Genomic DNA, 21,227 nt, shown 5'->3' with positions numbered 1-21,227 from the left:
ACTTTAACAAGGTGACCAATTAATGAGAAATTGTATATTATTCATTTTAACATTTATACATCGTTGTATTGGATGTAATATCTCTGATTTTCGTAATATAAAAAAAAAGTTTCATGCTTACGCTATCTTGAGACCAGCAATGGAATTCTCTAGAAGCTTAAGACAAAGACAAAGATCGATTAGAATGTATCGTAAATACTAATATTAAAACATGCACGACACAAATTACCTTCAAGTCCCAAACTACAAGTTGTCCGTCTAAACTGCTTGTGCTAAATTCATGATCGGATACTCGGCGAACACAGTTGATTGTGTTTTGATGCACGCTATCCAAAGCATTATCGTTCGTCTCATTCCTCGCTTGTCGATCTAGCGACTGGAATTTTCGCATAGCAGATAATCCGGCAATCTCCTTTTTTTGCGTGTTGTCCAACTTTGAAACAAAATATATCTGTCCGTTGTCATCTACGGAATATAACATTGGCATACAGCTATGCCCCTACGAGATTGAGAAAATCACAATTAGTACAAATAAATATCGGGGATAATAATCTTAAAGATCTCGTTTGAGAGTTGTATCGCACTTACAGCGGCAACAATGTTATTAGAACCTATCCAAATGCAACTTAAAAACGGTAAATGCTCTGTATACAGTCTCATGACTGCATTTCCTTTAGTAGCATCAGCGACACATATAGACGAGTTGTGCGCCACCCAACAGATTTTATTGCCACACGGACTGAACGCTACTGAATGTATCCAGCCACCTAAATGGGGAGGGGAAAAGCAATGATTTAAAATGCAATTCTTTATATATTATATTAGAGAGATAGAAAATAATTACTAATTTGCATATCTTATATTTCATATATCAAATCAATCAATAATGATAAAAAATGAATGATAAATATGTAGAATAAAAAATGATCAGTTATATATAATTTTACCTCCGTTGGGCGTATTAGGAAACTCAGCCAACAATGTTCCTAAGGAATTGCTCTGTCCCCAAGGACTAGTACCAGGAGCATCCTCCATATCACTGATAAATGCACTGAAGACACGGACCTTGTAGTCCGTCGATCCCGCGACCAGAACCTTGTTGTCCGGATGCCAGTCGACGGTAGTTACCGTAGACCTCAATGGACGCTTAATATGTTTACATAACCACCAATTATTCTCTGATACGAAGTAACAAACAGCTATAACTCGTCCCCCGGAGCCCACGGCAAATTTATTTTCTGCAATAAAGAAATAGTGTCTTTGTACAGCGAGTTGCAACAAACTCTTGGATTCTTAAATTCTTTCATACGTGCATAGATGAGTACCTAGAGGAGACCATTTTACACAGGTAGCGGCTCGATTTATTCGCAAGAGAACCCAAGCGGGATCCCACTTGCCGTCCTCTTTCTGGGTCCATACATAGGCGTTCTTGTCTGCGGAACAGGTGACTATGCGATTAGTTTTTGGCGCCCAGTCGATTCCCATGACAGCCATGTGATGTTCCTCCAAGGTCTCGAGCAACTTCCATCCGGATGAAGTACTACGTTTGTGCACTTGGATCTCATTGTTGTTCGGGCATATGGCAACCTCTGCGAAAATTCGTTGGTTCAATTGTCGCTTTGTCTAATTAAATCTACCTAGCGATCTATAGCTAGTTGGAAGGAAAGACGGTCTACCAGTTTTATCTCTGTTCCACGCGTGACAGCTGATGGCATCGACACCCAAGTTGTGAACCTCCGTCATCGCTTGTGACGTGCTCGTTCTCCGCTTGTCACTTGTTCTCAACGATGTGGGCGCGTGGGCGCGGGCAAACGAAAAGCTCGGCAAATCGACAACTGCGAGCCCGCCGCGACTGCTAAGTGACAGTGTGCCGACGGGCAACGGTGATGAATCAGAAGCTCGGACACTCGACTTCACTCGACTACTCGAGGCGCGAACGCGGGCTCGACGGGGGGGGCGCGGTCACCGATTAAACTTTATATTTGACGAGACTCTGGCGTTCGTGCGATCGTGTGCACCGGCTGTGTTCGCGGAAATTCGCGGACTCTGGTCAGTCTACACGAATTTCCCCGGCCTCTCCTCACGGTCGCAAAACACGCCCCTCTGCACACCGGAATTGACAGTTCATCCGTAGATAGCGGGCTCCTCTTTGAGGTTATGTTCTCCCGGATATACGTATGTATTGCAGACGCGCCACTCGATTTTTACAATTTCGCAGTTTCGCTACGAGTTACGAACACTTACGACACGACGATCTCTCGGGTGTGTTCTAAAATGCGTGGAATAACCTATTTATATCTGGGAATCTGTTCGTTCCAAAACACATAGTAAATATAACAATTTTATGCTATTCGGCAAATTATTTAATTTTATTTATTAAAGTAGCATTTTTCTCATTAATATCTAATTGCATTCGTCGCGTTTGTTTTCTCTACTTTTTTCCTCCAAAGAGTAACAAGTACATTCATGTGCGTCATATTAAACACAGCAAGTGCAGATGAGACGACGCCCGTGATCGTCGCGACGTGATTGGTTCCTTGAGTTCCTTCATTTGAAATTTCTCAACATCGCAATTTCGCGATTTGCGCGCCCAAAACGTTAGTGTCGTTAGTTCTAGAGGCATGCCGGGACGATGCCGGGACGATGCCGGGTCGCATGCATCCAAGTGTATCTCTGTATCTCTGTGATCGCTTAAATCGGTATCGTTTAAAAGAGTATCTCGCGTGTGAATACAGTGTGTACGTGATGGATATATACACACACGTAATGGAATACAGTGACGGAATGCAGTGAAGGAATACAGTGAAGGAATACAGTGATGCAGAATGCATGGTGCAGACGGAATGCAGTGACGGAATGCAGTGAAGGAATACAGTGAAGGAATACAGTGACGGAATGCAGTGAAGGAATGCAGTGACGGAATGCAGTGAAGGAATGCAGTGACGGAATGCAGTGACGGAATGCAGTGAAGGAATGCAGTGAAGGAATGCAGTGACGGAATGCAGTGAAGGAATACAGTGACGGAATGCAGTGAAGGAATACAGTGTTGGAATGCAGTGAAGGAATACAGTGTTGGAATGCAGTGTGATGCAGTATGTTTTGTATACGTGTAGATCACGAGCTGTGCTTTGTGTGGTGCGTCGGAGTACCGGCGATCCGGAGCTCTTGTGCTCCGTGGAGCATCGACCAAGGAGCTGCCGTTCTAGCCTAGCCGATCTAGGATATTTTGGATATTCTGCTCTAAATACAACCAGGAATGCCAGGATACGTGTGCAAGGATCATCGCCAGGTAATTTATGCATGTACTGATAATCAGGAATTAATATCTGTGACTTCGTCGAGCTGTCTCAATTTTCAACACGAGAAAAAACGTATACGGTTTGCAACTGCGCACTGCGTTCCGTTAATTCGCGATCCGGTGGTGAATTTTGACATGTTCAGGTCGTACGGCGTCGATTCGATGGAAAATCCGATGTCGGATACAGTTTTTTCAGAGATAAGGCGACAGATTCGTCAAGTGCGATCCGCGCGATCATAGGGACGCTTAGCTAAACGTTACTGTTCAGTGCAATATGGCAGATGTGCGACAATTTATTAGGTGACTTTCACGCGATCGTACTACCCACGCCATCCACACGCCGGATCTTTCGCGAAATGAAAACGCGACATCGATATTATCGACTCTCGAATAGATGCATATAGCTTTCCTATGGTAATATAGTATATATGTTAATTATACTTGAGATCGCGTCGGTAACCCACAATAATTTACCTCGAGAGATAATCACGATTTCGTTCTACGATTCGGTCGGTACGTAACCAGTCGCGATGTTATCATAACGTGCGAGGGCGCATTAGTCTTCGAAAGCACTCTCCAAATGCATTCTCGAATCGATCTGCGACAGACATAAATCTTTTCAGGATTTTTTTTTATTATGATAAATTAAACGTAGCGAAAAGCGTTCACTTGTTCGACCGTGCGTTTTACGATTTTTAAATACGCAATAACAATTTAATTATAATATATATATATATATATATATTGACAATTATAGAGAGACAGAGACATTTTTTATGAGATATATTGAGCCAATTACGTTGTAAGGCTTAATATGTCACATAAAAAATATGAATTAAATTGTAAAGTAAATTGTAATGTTGTATATCAGATTAATTCATTACTCACATATATATATAATATTTGAGCTAAAAACTTTTTGTTTATATTAAATATTAACATTTAAAAATTAAATATTAAAATTAAAAATTATATACTTTGTATACTTGTGCAAATGCAAAGAGAGAATGAAGAGAGAATGAAGAGAATAGTTTATTAAATTAATATAATTTACAGATTTAATTAAATTTGCTTAAGGCAGACTATAATTTCTCTTATTGTTAGTCATTAAATGAAATGGCCTATTTGTCGCGTAATATTAACAAAATATTAAGTGCTATTCTCTATAACTTCACATTTTCAAAATTTGGAATTTGCTAGTTATATTAAAATGATATGTATACAGCAGCATATATTTTGCTTTACTATGCAAAGCGGCTTTTTACTCTGCTGGCTCTCTCAAATTAACTTTTAATGGAATTAGCGAAATTCTATTACTGCATAGATAAAAGCTCTCTTGTACCTCGCGGTACATATCAAAAGAGACTTTTTAATATTTAGTACAATCCGATATAGTGGAGTTATTATCTCGTTTTAGCGGATAGATAAACATGATATTAATGTATTAATGTGTTCCTACAGAAGTGGTAAAATTTTTACATAAAATCGCAAAAGTTTTAACAGCAATAACTACCGATAGATATCAAAATGATATTTATTTATTTAAAATAAATTTAGCTAAAAATGCAGTTTTGTACGTGCAGTTCAAATTGGTTCCCTTTATTCGTGATTGCGATCTTATTGAAAAAGAATAATCTTCATCTCTATCTTCAAAACGGTATTTTTATTCTGAAAGAATAATCTTCATCCCTATTTTGAAGACAATAATATCACCTTTTCCATTATCTAAATAGCTCTATAGTGTCGACTTTACGAACGTTGTAATGCGAATACAATATTAGATGTGGTTATACTGAGAAAACCGGAAAACCACCTTTGCCACCGAGAAATCAGTCCCTCGAGAATTGACCGAGTCTGAGTCTGGCAAACAAACTGGTTAGACCACGTACTATGCTATCTTGTATTTCGTACTAAATAACTGTTTTCTAAGAGTGCCAAGTCGTTTTCGAAATCGACTATTCGTCAAGCTTGAAGCTTTACTCTTGGTACATGCTAATCTGGATAAATTCAATCCCAAACAACTTGCTCGAGTAATAAAAATAGAAAGACAAATAACTCTGTTGCAATTGTAGTGCCAAAGAATATCACACGTGTAATTGAATGTAGTGCATGGAAAATATAAATTTAGATACTGGATTATTTTTAACCAGAAATTTAAACAAACACAAATTTTTAATTTTTAAATTCATGAATTCTTGATACTTTCGAATTTAAACGAACAAAAATGTCTCTTTTATATTATATTAAATATATGCACCATGTATATAAATAAATGTATTTGATAATTTAGACTACTTATATAAATTTTGCAAAGATTTTAACATTCGTTGTTTTATAAAAAATCAAAGTTTTGCAATTGTGTACGTGGGCATAACTGAAATTTGGTATCCAATTTTTTCATGTATAAGTCTTCTTAATCGGTTTTACTATGGCTTATACGTCAGATACGTACATGTACAATTGTACATATACATTTTACGTTTTGCACGAAATGAAATTCCAAGAGAATTTTTTGATTATATTTCATTCAATTGTTTCGAAGATACAAAAGCGCTCGTTTGAATGAAATTGAATGTATAAGTTGTAACCTTTGGTAATCTATAAGAAATGTAATATAGAAAAATAATATTATATACATTTGTAGCTGAATTCTTTATTTCTACATTTCTACAGAGGTTTATGTTTTCGAATCGATAGCTGCGCGCAGGTTATTCTCAATACAAGCATGTATTTCGGCGATATTTTCATTTATGAACTATTTTTAAAGTTAGTTTTCACAAAAAAAATTCCATCTTTATACAGATATAGAAGCTATCTATAAAATACAAATTTTAAAAATAAAAATTATAAGATTATAGCTTTGTTAGTTATACAAATAAGTCAACATTTTTGTAAATAATTGGTATAGAAAATGCCATGGAATTTTTATTTATTGTTTTTTCTCGTTTTTATCTTTGTATAATTCAAAGATTACTTTGCTATTCAAAGACTAAATTATTTATACGTGCAGGAACGATGAAACTATGGTAAACATACATTGAAATATCTGGATTGGCCTTTTTCAAAAATGTGTACTCTTCAAAATTGTATTATTAATTTTATTATATAGAATATACAGCGCGTTATGGATTGTGTACATACGCTGATCATGTTTGTATTTTTTATTTTAATTCAAATGAGCTATACGTTACTCACGACTGTCATGTTTAGATCTCGAGACTGCGTCTGGTGCTATTTAAGTCTTCAGCAACGATATGCAGAGAGCAAATCTCATCTGGCTCGACGAGAAGAAATTTGACAGTAGCGCGTAGGGAGATGAAAACGGGCAGAGATTTAAATTTTATTATCCTCTGTTCGTTAAATTAGCTCAATTCTACTCCTTTGCATTTCGTTTTTACGTAAATTACGAGTTATCAGTTTCCGTCGTAGGCTTCTTCTTCCTTCGATCTAATAAAGTCATGCGATAAACTGTGAGAGAACGGCGGCATTCCGATTTCCTATTTAAATTATCCTCGCGTCAGCATCGCTCGTCGAAGGTAACGATGAGCAGGAAAATATGGAACTTCAATTTCCCCTTCTCCTACGTGTCGAAGATTCCAGGCGATGTATCTAATAAAATTTCCGCTAAAATATGCGATCTTGATCAAGTTGTTCGCTCGCAATGCTTTCGTTGGGATACAACGGAAAATTCCTTTATATATCGCTACTGAAAATTTGCAACGAAAAAATTTTGTCCACAAAGATGGACCAAATTTTCCATTTTCAATGATAATCGATAAATATTTTTCAAATTTTTTTATAATAAATTTTGATGTATAATAATAATAATAATAATAATAATAATAATTAATAAATCATCTTTGAAGTCTTCCAATAAATATATTAGAATTAAACGGATTAGTTTCGTGATGTCAGATACTAGACAGAATCGGATAATAAATGTCTAGGCGTGTTAAATTTCGTTGTCGCTTTCGTATTTTTGCGCGAAACTGCAAATTCAGCGCTAGGAGATACATTTAGATAAAATATAGACCCAATGGACACATTAATCTTGCCATATGTTTGCCGACAGTCTTATCGATGCAATCTTTCTCGATCGATAGGCATTTAGATACAAGGACATAACTATGTATAGCAAGTAATTACTATGTAATTTCTTATTTTTATTGACTATAGCATTATTTTTTTTCACTTGTACATTATTATGTATTTTGTAATATTACATAACATAATTAATGTCTTTAAGTCAGTTAAGAGATGTTATTAAATTCATGATAAAACAACATAAGATAATTAATTTAATGTTTGCTAAATGACCATATATTCTGCATTATATATAATATATATGATTGTTTGAATTTCAAATTTATAAATTTATAAATTTATAAAGTTTAATTTTTGAACAACTTTTAACGTTTTATTATTTTTTTTTGCAAATAAATACGTAAGAGCTAACTCGGTTCTTCACTCAATTTTTGTTGAGGTTTATGAGTAACATTTTTGCATCGATTTAATCACACTGTTCGTGTTAGGTATACGAACTTGTCGAAAATTTATGAGAAATTTCAAAGATTTGCATGTCGAACATGCAAATCCGCGATTGAGTTACTTCAACATTGACGTCCTGCCGTCGATCCCTATCGTTGGAAGGATATTTTAGTCGGTGATATTGAACGAGCGAAATGTCATCCTCGGCTTGCATATGGCCACGTACGCGTGTCATGAAAGGAATTTTATCTGATATCGAGTAATAGAGTTCGTGTTGAGGGTATCGAAGGGAGTGATGATGCAAAAAAAATGCCCATCAAAGGATGGAGATGTTTGAAGTTGCAGATACTATAATGAATAATCTTATAAAGAAGTTACAATTTTTTATATAAAATTTTTTGACGTACTTCAATTCTTTCACTTATATATAAATCGAGCATTTTCAAAATAGCCCAAATTTAAATTATAATAAATAAATAGCTATTAATTATACTTAAAAAAAAGATCATATTTAATATTTGATCCATATTATCGCATATGTATGTATGTATGTATGTATGAAAGTGCCGGAAGATTTATAATTTTTAATCGGATATCGTTAAAACGCGTATTACATTTTGTTATACGAATTTTGTAATTTGTATATTGCTGAAAGTTCGTTCATACATATTTTAATTATATACATATAACTTATGCGAAATTGAAAATGTTTAACAAAGCTGGTCCATTAGCTATTTCGGAATAGACCAGGATACATCTTCATATCTCTCGAGGAGTTATAAAATCTAATATTAGAATCGGTCTAACTTTGCATTTGCATAATCGCCGATTTGGATTTTACATTAGTATACTGTACATGGATACTGGTTATGAATATGTTAAAGAACGAATCTTATCGCATTGCGCGTGCTCTTATGAGCTGCTGTTGCATTTCAATTACAGTTGCTGATGTGCGACCTACATACATTTGATTCAGAATTTACTAATATATAAATCACTTTAAAAAGCGATTATTCGCCCGAATGCAATACAGGCATTACTTTGAAACTAAAAAATGTTGCGAATACATAAAAATATTAGTTTATTTCAACTTATCTGCTTTAATATAAAAAGAGCAGTAAATGTTATATTGTTAACCATGGTACAGTAACCACGAAAACTCTGGCTTCGGGCAATTTTTAAAATATTACCAGCATTTAAGTTTTATTTCTATAAATTATTTTTCTTATACAGATTTAGGACTAAAAAAATCTTTTATATATTCTTTTTTTTGCCACAGGCCATCAGCAGTTAACGCAACAGCAGGAAATATAATTCTCCACGTCGGTGCACCGGAAGCTGATCTGGAATTTTTATAAATATTTTTTAAGGTAAGTGTTGATTGTTGTAGGTTTGAGTAAACCGTCATCATAGTATTGTTAGTTTTCTAAAATTTCATAAATGACAAAAAATTCGTTTTTACATTCATTAAAAGAATAGAGTAATGTAAATCTTTTCATTCTTTTAATATCATTTGGCATACATTTGCTTGCTTTTAAAAAACAGTTTATTAAAATTCTTTATTTTATTTATTGTTATCGATATGTCGAGTGGCAGGATAAAATTTGCATAATACACGATCGAATGCGGGAGGGAATGCGCAATTGTAATTTATCAGAGTTATCCACTTGGTCCACACGTCAGCCGCGCGTCTGATAGCATCGAATGATCTGGCGAGATCGATGCATTAAATTGGACACGTATCATCACTAATGCAATGACAACGATAATGAATCTAATAAATCAATATGACAGCAATAATGCACATTGAAATCTTTGTAATCGAACAATGACAGATAGATCGAGTTATTATATTGACAGTAAAATGCCAAAAGTTAGTAACATCTGCACCGTAATCGCCTATCTGCTAAAGTTCCAGCCAGAAATGGAGCTACGGTAAATTAAGGGGATTTATCTCATCTACGCCTCCATCTTTATCGTTTGCAGACATTAATTCCGAAAATTGCTGTAGTAATTTAGTCGATGTTCTTCGAATGACTCGCCATTGCTAAGTGCGCAAGGAACTTTCCCAACTTCGTCATCCCGATGTTCGTCCTACCCTTTTATTACTCGAGAATTAGAATTTAAAATCCGAAAGCATTTTCATCTCCTGAAGATGCGGCGACCAAGTACCGCTTTGAGAATATCTTGTTGTTACCAGAGGTATATTCAGAATAGATAAAAACTGGCCAATTCTTTTGTTCAAAAACATATTATGTATATTTACATATATATAAAAATAATATATGTAATATATGTAATTATGATAAGCTGAATATTTAAAGTAATAGATACAGGTATCTTGGAATACGATATTCTGATGAATGTTTGGTTATAATGAAATGATATTATCTCTGCACCTTGGTGCTTTCAAGATAGGAAATTGATAAAATCAAGACTCCATTTAATATTCTAATCCTTCCATGTGTAATCTTATAAAGAATCCTGTTATTACAAAGTACCGTAATCTTAATGAAACTGATGATAACAACCAACGATCGTCTTCGTTTTGTTGGTGTCTATTTGAAATTAAAGTCAAGAGTAATTTTACGTCATGGTATATATCGAATTTGTGGTGTTGAACGGTTTGAGCGAGTTGAATGTAAGGATGTGGGGTAAGAACACGAAAGGGTGGAAAGCATATACCAAGGAGATTGCCTGCCCGTGTCGAATCTACGCGTAGCAGTTTCTGAAACTGTTTGTAATTTATGACGCGTACAACCCGACTAAACCGGAAAAAGCTATCGGCGTGGTCGTCATTGCAGTAATCCGCAATACCCACGGACGAAATATCCGGTGCGAAATCGTGCTTGCGAAACACCGTGCAATTCTTCGCTCACGTGGATTATCGCTTTCCAATTGGCGATTGTTTCTTCAACGAAAAGTAATCGTCGAAAGTTTGTAAATATAATATGGTTGCTGACCGGGAGGTGTTATTGACTGAAAGAGATATCGTTTAAATTAGAAACAGTAGATGTCATCAACTTTTCGATAGCATTCATCAAAATCATATTAATAGATTGAAATCAAAGATGCTTACTTTAATGTACTAATAAAATGAAATATTTAATCTGAATTATAAAATAATTCATAGAGGGAAAATATCTTTTACCTTTAGTAATCGGTTAGGTTACAAAAGTATCTTATTCGTGGAAAAAAAATAAGTTTTGAGAATTTACAAAGAGTCTTTTCATTACTAAACGTGAGGAAGAATTATTCATTAATAATGTATTATCTTGGCGGACTCTTAAGCCCAAATAAACAATAGAATTACAGTGAAATAGAATTAATAAGAATTATTATTATTTTGTGTCATTTTGTATTTTTAATTTTTACAATCATGTATTGATTTTACATATTGAATTTTCTTCCATTTTACGCTCGATAATATCTCGTATGTTCAGCTTATGTGCAGAAATTGCAAGAGAAAATAATCTTGTGTTTCTCACTATTTCGAAATAAACAATCTATGAAAATTAAATCGAATAGATTCTTCTGTGAGTTTATTACATTTTGGAAACAATCCCGAAAAGGACCACTTGTGCAGCTAAACGAATAGATCTTAAGGTCGAATTGTACGCTTCACTGCTGTTTTAAATGCAGCAGGTAAATAGAGCAAATTAACGACACTTGTTTTAATGATAATTAATGACTATATTAGAAATCCATTTAAAAAATGCAGAAATACAATTTAGTTGTCTACTGCATTTGTATTTCTCCGAAATTCGAAATTTGTAACTTGAATAGTAATTTAAAAATAGTAAATTAAAAATAATAGTACATTAATGTTAATATTGTACAATATCGCAATCAATTAAATTACAAACGATTTTAACATTGGTATAAAATTTTTTAAAGGAAAAAAAGAAATTTTGTTAAATTAATCTATCTCATTATCAGTTATAGAATCTCTGACTTAATAGATTGCAAAATACATACACTACGTATACAAGGTAATGTAAAATTTAAGTTATTGCGGACTCGAGACATCGTCTGATGCCAGTCGTAAATATTGACAGCGCGATATTACAACCAAGAATAATATGCACTCCTATAAGTTACGAGTATAAATCACTTCCGCGCTTTCGGGACGTGATCAGAGTAATTTATACATCACAATGGCGAGGGATGCAATTTATACTTTATTCTACGTTATATTTTAGGTTTTTGCCGGTTAACGCGTGAATAAATTACAACGTCCATATGTAATACCATTTTGTAATAGCTTCGAAAAATAGAATATTACTAAATGTATGTATATTCGTATTTTCAAGGTTACATATTTAGCAATATTACTTGGTACAATTTATACTAGAAATTATAAAGTGACAACAACAAAACTGAATTATTTATAATATTGACCACTAAGCGTTTATGATACATACTCTTGAAACTTTCTTTTTGCAACAAAAATTTATAGTGCATAAAAAATTGGGTAGCGCAATATTATGTTTCTGAAATCAATGTTACTCCTACAGAAAGTTATATGTCGTGTTCTTTAGGTAACGATATGGGTATATTTATTTATGTTGCAATGTTGCATTCCTTTAAAAGAAGATGAATATTTTTCCGATTGAACGTGAATTCTAACAACCGTGCACGCGCGCGCGCGCGCGCGCACGCGTGTGTGTATGTGTGTGTATAGAATAGGACTAATACTATATTTTTGTAAAAGTAGGCATGAACCGTTCGCAGAGATTCACATTAGTGTGCATCATAGTTCCTCGGTAAATACGTGGGCGAGTTTCTTATAAAATGCTCGCAAGAAATAAATGAGATACTTCAGTTTTTCGTGAGGATGTTGGTGATGTGGTAGATATCAAGGACTAAACGTCCACTGCAGGCAACTAAAGAAAAAAGGGAAAATAAAAAAGTATGAGGACGGTAGGCAAGCGCTATTGTAGCGAAAGTAATTGATTAGCAATAAAGAAAGTCTGACAAGGGTAATAACTGAATTCCTTGGTTTCAAAAGGTTGCGAATTAAAATTCCAATTGAGTGAACTGATGCTAAAAATATATGTCTGTATTTGTGTATATTTTGGAAAAGTATATGACCATGTCTTTTATAGAATTTTGTGCGTGCGTGCGTGCGTGCGCGCGCGCGCGCGGGTATCTATCTTTTATGTAATTTCAGAAATATAAAAACTGCAACGGAAAAGATAATATAAAAATGCATGAATTTTACAGTAACAACAAATTAATTTATTTTAAGGATATACGTACATATATACTATATTAAATTAACAAAAATAAAATTATTTAAACGAAAATATCTTTCAAATCTATCTTCCTAAATCAATTTATATAAATATAGATATTAGATCAATTTTTAAAATAAAACTAAATGCGGGGAAAAATTAATTAAATAGATGTTCGAAATTTGCAATTTAAGAAAAATATGCTAATCAGTATGAGAATAATGATAAAGATTGTCTTGTGAACAAAGAAAATTAATGAAATAGATTGGAATAAATAAAAATATATCAGTTTGAACAAATTTTTTTTCCTATTCATTTGCTGTTAGGATATATGTATTTTATTCTAATCTTTTTCTTATTATCCAAAGCTCCGTTAAGCGTTGCTAAGAAATTTCTTCTATTTTTCGCAACTGCTGTCACGTGCAGAGCTAATTAACGAGTTACCTGAGTCGTTCGTGTTGTATTACTCTTGATAATAGTCAGTTTTACAAAAAGAAATTTCTCTTTGATGACAAAAAATGAAATTTTTTGTAAATACCTTAATATAGTTATGAATTTCAAATAGTAATTTAATGATAATTTGTCATTATTGAATGTCATAAAGTTAATGAATTTCTTTTATAATTATGTATATGTATGTAGAGCTATCTGAAAAAATAAATTTTACAAAAATAATTTATGCTTAGTGAGGAATTTCTTTGAATGTAACTGTAAAATTTTTTAATAACAAAACAGATTTTTTTATATATATTACGATATTTATAAAAAATGATATATATCAAGCTAGATTTCCTGAATTATTAAATTTCTAACAAAATAATTATAAAATAAAATGCATAAAATATAAATTATTATTAAAATCAAATTTATATACTATTTATATATTTATATATTTTACATTCACATCAATATGATTAAAAAGAAAAAGATAAAAAAGGGAAGAGAGATGGACGCGCGCGCGCGCGTATGTGTATGAACATGAATGATTGAATCATAAACATTTCCTCGTTAGTTTTCGCATGAAATATTGGAAAAAGATCGCAAATATTATAACCTAAGATTAAAATTTAATTTTACTCAGGAACCTACCTATATATTATTTCACGTTACGATCTATCGCTCTGGCCTCATACTTTATCATTCCTCCGTTTAACCTTTTACTGCTATGCGAACGCGTTGCAACAGTTCTCGTTAATTCTTCAACATCTGCGAAGGTTTCTACATCGCTATTCCCCTGTATCCCGTTAAAAGCGTACTTGTTAAAGTAATCAAGGCAATTTTGCGTGCAGGTTGCAGTATACGTGAACCGACCGAAACAAAGGCTCATATTCACGGGGCACATTTAACACTAAATATGCTCATATATTTTTCAGTCATAACAGGGACCGCGATCTTTGTAAGAAAAATAAAATTTGTAATTAGATGAGCACGTTTAGCGCTAAACGTCGCACGTAGGTATACATTTACGTGCTGGAAAATTTAACGAGCCAGTGTAATTTAAAAGTCGATTAATGAGTCGTGAGTGACATTAATTCTTATTAAATATTACGATTAATTCTGACTAAATGTTATCGTTTTATAACTAATTGTAAGACGTCTATTAGACGACTATTAGGCACATTGAGAGTAAAAAGCAAATATTAAAACTATTACACCGAATATAATTAGTAAAGTTGATCAAGCTTCGTTAGGGTATAGAATTTGATGAAAAATATTCTTTCTTGAATGAAAATGTTTTTATGTAATGTAATATATAACGTTATATTAAAAAAACATGACTTTACTTATTTACATATTTTTTCTAAAAAATTAGAATTTATATTGGAATCTTTTTTATAAGACATCTTTTAAGTGCAAATATTTAGTAAACTTTTCTTGCAAATACATATAGTAAAGTTATGCATTTTTTAATATTGCGTAGAGAATTAAAAAAGAATTAAACAAATGAGAAATAAATGAAAAATAGGAAAACGAACAAAATATTACAAAATATTAAACATTAAATATTTATTTAAAAGCGTAGATGAGATGAAGCTGGGATGAACGTATTTTTTTTCGATGACATTGACTATTACCTCTCGTGGACATTATCAATAGAGTTGATTTGTAAGTTTTGCGATCGATTGTTTTGGCGTGTTGAAGTTAGTAACATCCTGTAACAGCTTTTAAGTATGTACACATAATGCATTCGCGGCCGTCCTACACTTGGAACAGCGGTAAATGCCCTTTTATTCGCGTGTAACGGAGCTTTAAAATGGATCGATAAATCAAATCCGACTAATGTCTGCATTGTAACAGACGAAGGCGCGCGCGTAGCGGCTCTCATAATGGAGATGGATGCAGTTCATGCCCCGCTCGTCCGAAATGAAATTTTCAAACTACTACCTGATATTCATACCATTTGGCTTATGCACCTCGGCCTCTTTCGGTCGATCTCTCTCTTTCTTCCTCTCTCTCACCACTAAAAGCGCATCCTAAGTACGAATCATTGTTTTCAGCATTGTAGCGTTGCTGATGATAGATATATATCCGATTTTGCCCCAACATTCTGTCCAGTCTAAAAGCTCCATTACGGAATCGCACCAACTGCAACGATAGGCAATACATCGCGGAAAGAAATAGAATTTGTTATTATATAACAAATTTTATGTTAGAGTATATCTTCATTTTATAATTATGCATGTTATTGATAGACAATAATTTTATATTATCAATAATATGGTATTCATAGTTATAGAAAGTCTCACATATCGCATTAAATTTTAATATTGAATATTTGAATCTTTAAAAATTAGTCATCTCTTTTTTTCATAATCCAGAATGTATATAAAATGTTATTTTTATAGTAAAATTTGTGTATAAGATAATTTGAAAATTATCTTTCTATTTGCTATTTAAAATTTGGCATACTTGTTTCAGATTTTATTATTCGTATATTTGTATCAGTTTCTAGCTTTTAAACAATTCTTCAGAGTTTGTTGGACGCATCGCAATATTTTGCAAGCTTTCGATTGTTGTTAAAAATTATACCGCTTATTCACAAGCGTAGCATGGCAGACCGTAAATGCGCACATGTTTGCAATCGACTCGCTGCCATGTTTGTAAATCCACTTTACCATTTTGCACCGTTAAATTGGAGCTGTCCAATGAAAGCACCGATAACGTCGCGTCATAATAAAACTCCGTACAAGTACAAGTGGCGCGAATGTGAGATCGTGCAAACATACACTGCATATTTCTGCATCGCCGAGTTTGTTATATCATCGAGACGCATTTGACAACGGCCAAATGTGTATGAAAATAAAATTTGCATAATTTTGCTCGATGACGGGAGAAAATATTTGCTGCATTAATGTCGTTGAAGTGTCGCAGCAATATTATTTTTATAAACTAATTCGTTGCTTAAATTTCATAGCTCTCGTGAAATGACGATGTAATATAGTTATTAAGCAATAATTATAAAATCTTTTTAAAAAGTAGTATCATTAACAAATTTTGTGCGTGTGTACGTAAATAGTAATATTTAAAATACTGAATGTAAATAGTAATATTTGAGAATCAACTATGATATTAGATGATCTGCGAAAAAAAATTAGATAAAAGTGCGAGAGAAAATCGATATTTTTAAAAAATTTCTTTTTCTGTTAAACAAGTTGAAAAGTTACTGAGTGAGAAACGAAAGATAGTAGAGAAATTTAGTACAGTTGCAATTAATCATGATTACATTGTTGTGCGTGTAACTGCGAGTGTCGTATTCCGAAGTAGCCATCGTATACGTAATTCTATGCGCGTGTAGGTATGAGTAAGTCCCTGAAAGCTTCTTTAGCAAGACTTGTGATCCTGTACATATCTGCTTACAAGTGAAACGTTAAGGTAATATATTGCGCCTCGCATGAATCTCGTATCTCGCAACAGGGTGCTGTCGGCAGAAATTGAAACGATTTGGACAATAAACAAAGGTAGAAACATATGATAAATTCCAATACAACGAATTTCAAAATAGCGAACCTCTCATTTACGTTCTCGTATATTTTTACACCAAGGTCTTCAAAAATATACTTTATGTAACATTTGTAAACAATGCATATGAATGTCCATGGATTTACATCTTCGAGTTCTTTATTTGAGAGCTTTTAAGGGCTCTATAAACTTTCAATACGGAAAATGGAAAACTATATATGAATATTTATTACAAGATTCTGATTATATACATGTAAAAAATGTACTACGAGATATTTCGCAATAGACTCTCGTGCACAATTTAAATGACGATTTATCAAGGATTGAAAAAATCACGATATCAAAGAAGACATTAAATAATTACGATATATTATATATTTTCTTTTTTTTATTGAAAAAAATAATATGTGCTTTTAAAAGAATTTATGATTTGCATATCGCTATTGACGATATTTGGAATGGACTTGTGCACCAAATGTGTTTTTGTCATACATTATATAAAATTTTCAATAAACAATTGCAAATGTAGACGTTCAATACGGCAGCCAAGTTTCTGCTAAAAATATCTGTACATTATACATACCATGCTGTATGTACATATCTGCTGCTCGCTTATGACAATACCGGCGCGTTATACGTGATCGGTTTCTCGTTGTACGACCAAATTCCGCCGTTTCAAAGACAAACAGCCTGTATGTTCCATGTGCGCTGTGCATAGAGAAAAGAAGAGAGAAAAGAGAGAACGAGGACAACGGACGAGCCGAGACACATCGGCCGATGTCAGGTGCACGTGAGGCTGCTGTGGCTGCCGTGCACGTGAAGCGAACGCTAGTCGATATCCAATCTATACGAAAAAGAAGAATAAGAGTAAGAAGAATCAGAAGTAGAGAAACGGGAGGTGGAGAAACGACGATTCTCTCTGTGGTGAAAAGAACGAAGAGATAGATCTGCGCGCGCGGCTGCCAAAAGATTGCGGGGATGTGTCGACTGTCGACTGCGGGCGAGTGGAATACCAGGCCAATTTTGTTATCAGAATTTAAAATGTTTTCATGAATAAAAGTCGGCCATAAAACTGAGGACAGAGAGCGCGGTCCCGGATCGGTCGCGAACGGCTTTGGCGAGACTGCAGCAGGATACGAATCGACGGTGAAACATACGCTCGCCAGTCGCCGCGCCGCGCCGCGCCGCGCCGCGCCGCGCCGTCGCGACGCGTAAATCTAACATGACTATTATGTCGGCCTGCACGCAGATGCGCAGCGGTATAACTTTCAAATGTGAACGCAGATGCAATTTTGTGAGTTTTTTATCCGCCTGACAGTATAACGCGAGATGATGCGCAGCTGAATAAAAAAGTTTCGGGATTACGTGCCCCATTCTATCTGAATCGAAACGGTAATAAATCATTAATTGTTATCTGAAATTACAAGTATGTTAGTTATATATTTATAAATATATTTATCACTTGTAATTAATTTATTTTTCTTTTTTAAATACTTTACATATTTATGTCAATTGTTAAGAGAACTTTTTAATAAATTTCTATATATATACATATAAGAAGGATATGCATATGACATATGCAAAAATGTTATAAAAAGTTTTTGTCAGTATAGAGCTCACAATAAAAATGCGACATTAGAATTAGTTTGTGATTTAAAATATTATTGCCCGTTTCTTTATACACTATATGTAAAGAAACGAATAATTTTTAGAAACGATTTGTGCTACTTGTACGGATATTTATGAATCGCGTATAATTACTAGCCTTTAATCGATTACGTCAGAGGGATAGATGAGTTTATCGTTGCGGAAGAATCGTTTTAATTGGTGTCATTAAGTGCTATAATCGATCGCTTTCATACATATTTTCCTGTTTGGGATATTTTCATAGACCGCTTATTTTCGTCGGAACGCCATGCCCTTTCATACACATTGTTTTAATAAAGCGAAGGTCTGTCGAAGCGACGACGAGCTACCTGCTCGCTGGACCGTTTCATTTGGCTTTGAATATCGACTTTATGGGTGGCCGCGAACGTTTCACAGGCGTGCACGGAAATACCAGCCGTTGTGGAATTAACGGTATTAACGTTTCAAAACGCATACTGTGCCTCGACTTTGCGTATTATGGATTTACATATAATTTAGTGTGATCAGCAAAGCACTTGCGATTTCCCTGGACGTTCGTTTAATAATTGTAGATTTAGTCTTAATACGACTTTTTATTGAAAGAGATGATTTAAATATTACTACCATTTTATATACAAAGCTCTCTCTTCTCTTTTATATACATTTTATAAACAGGCAATTTCCTAGGTGTGTGAAGTTGGCACCTCTAAATGCGAATTTTAACAAAATCTGTATGGCATTAGATTGTTCACAATTTGTTCATATTTGTCCAATAATAATAATTTTTTGTTCACTCTTGGAAAAAATAAAAATAAAAATAAAAATAAATTTTTATGTAAGGACCCCTAAGTGTATTTTTTTTAAACAAAAAAAATTTTTTTTAAACAAAAAATTATTATTGATGGACAAATGCGTACGTAAATTGTGTGTGGACAATCGAATCCCGTATATAATTAAAAAAAAATGCACTTAGGGATTCTTACGTTAAAACTTTTCTTTCTTTTTTTAAATTTTTTCCAAGAGTGGACAAAAAATTATTATTATTGGACAAATCTGGACAAATTGTGGATAATCTAATGCCATGTAGATTTTGTCAAAATTTGCATTCGGGAGTGTCAACTTCACACACCACAATTTCCTTTTTTTAACTTTTTTCTTTAAAGGAGAAATTTAATTATTAAAAAATTAAAAGTTTTTAAATGTTATTATTTTTTCATTTTACAATAATTTGGACATTCTAATCTGGACATAATTTTTAATAAAATACGTGCAATATAAAAGAAAAAGTAATCTCAATTGTTGAAATCTTTCTTATTTACACAAAGTGCTGAGAGACTGCATCTACTGCATAGATATTTTTTCTATCTCAGTTCAGTCAGAGTCTGTTTTTCCAACCTTAAACTTTGCTATTCCGAAATTGAGAGCGCAATAATCTTATAGACTGTGATTTTTCAATTTTGCCATTTTTGAGATAACAAACAATTTTGTCTAAATTTTAACTGAGATTCTGTTTTATTCTGACTAGTATTTTTAATATACGATAAATGTGATCATTTAATTCTGATTTTATTGTTAATATTGAATAGCGTTTTTTCGAATTAAGTCTTAACAGTTATAATATATAAAAAATGCGTGGCACCTGATTTGTTTCATGTACATTTAATGTTGGGATATAGTACTTTTTTATATTGATCTGATTGTGAGTATTATTAAAGTAAAGGAAATACATATGAGTTATAGCGTTCTCGTTGGTCAAATTGCAAAAAACACATTGGTTATTCGAGGTAGCTGCAAAAGCTTTGCATATGAATCATTCCAATTCTATGTATTGAACACATGTATTGCGTTCTGAATTATTAATTGAATATGGATCTATCTACGTTCGCATATTTTTGTAGGCGCCTTATCGCATTAAAAATGGAAAAGGAATTTGATATAGTAGACAGAAAGGAGAGATAGTTAAATATTAAGAAATATTGTATTTGCTCTAACTGTAATAAGCATTTTGATCTTAAAATTACCGTGAGCAGTATATGCAATCATATCGGTTACTATTGCAGGCAATTTATAATTTTGCACTATTTTAAAGTGCTGTTATTAAAACGACAGGTGATGAGGTGTTCTTTCAAAGAAATGATATCAATAGTTACTCAGAAATTTGATACGTAATTTTTCTTTTTCTAATTTTTTTTACCACAAAGAAGGAGAATCTATCATATATTTTTTAATTATTATTATTATTATTTATTGAAAAATAATTATTATAATGGAAATGTGACTAACAATAATATTATCTTTTATAACTGATGCCAAATAATTTCGGAAAGATTTATATTTATGTTAAAAATATACACCGCAATAATATTACAAAAATATTATGTTAAAAAGTTTGTTATTTTAATATCTGAACATTTTATTTTATGATTAAATAATAAAATAATAATAAAAGTATATATATTATAGAATAAAGATTTAAAAAAGAAATAAAAATATTTTTTTTTGTTTTCTATTAAAAAGAGATTCGCTCTAGTAGAAAAATAAAATTTTAAACATAAGATTAGATATCAATAATTATCTTAAAGGAACTGTTCTTTAACAAAACAAAATCTATGTAGAAA

General features: G+C 33.0%; 1 protein-coding gene and 1 long non-coding RNA gene across 2 annotated transcripts in view; one reads left to right on the top strand and one right to left on the bottom strand.

The window, feature by feature from the left end:
* Positions 1–19: 19 nt before the first annotated feature.
* Positions 20–1,934, bottom strand: LOC105459379 (actin-related protein 2/3 complex subunit 1A). The gene is made up of 6 exons (XM_011705333.1): positions 1,677–1,934; positions 1,326–1,589; positions 948–1,238; positions 589–767; positions 230–499; positions 20–156 (listed from the first exon to the last, which is right to left on the bottom strand). Exons 1-6 carry the CDS (start codon positions 1,741–1,743, stop codon positions 118–120), a joined length of 1,110 nt encoding a protein of 369 aa, XP_011703635.1. The 5' UTR covers positions 1,744–1,934; the 3' UTR covers positions 20–117.
* A 1,270-nt stretch (positions 1,935–3,204) lies between these two features.
* LOC105459380 overlaps positions 3,205–21,227 on the top strand; it is a 67,801-nt gene continuing 49,778 nt past the window's right edge. The window contains exons 1-2 of the long non-coding RNA XR_975675.1: positions 3,205–3,289; positions 9,066–9,156. This is a non-coding gene — a long non-coding RNA (uncharacterized LOC105459380). The remainder of the gene's footprint in view (positions 3,290–9,065; positions 9,157–21,227) is intronic.

The sequence above is a fragment of the Wasmannia auropunctata genome, unplaced genomic scaffold (assembly GCF_000956235.1).
Source record: "Wasmannia auropunctata unplaced genomic scaffold, wasmannia.A_1.0 LD334196.1, whole genome shotgun sequence".
Taxonomy (NCBI): domain Eukaryota; kingdom Metazoa; phylum Arthropoda; class Insecta; order Hymenoptera; family Formicidae; genus Wasmannia; species Wasmannia auropunctata.
The sequence above is the reverse complement of the archived record's forward strand: the minus strand, read 5'-3'. Positions and strand labels throughout refer to the sequence as shown.

Bases quoted from the DNA above. Each gene is read 5' to 3' on its own strand.
- LOC105459379 (XM_011705333.1), bottom strand. From the start codon at position 1,743: ATGACGGAGGTTCACAACTTGGGTGTCGATGCCATCAGCTGTCACGCG. The intron at 768-947 runs GTAAAATTATAT...CTCCCCATTTAG, and splicing joins TCCTAATACGCCCAACGGAG to GTGGCTGGATACATTCAGTA. The intron at 500-588 runs GTAAGTGCGATA...TCAATCTCGTAG, and splicing joins CTAATAACATTGTTGCCGCT to GGGCATAGCTGTATGCCAAT.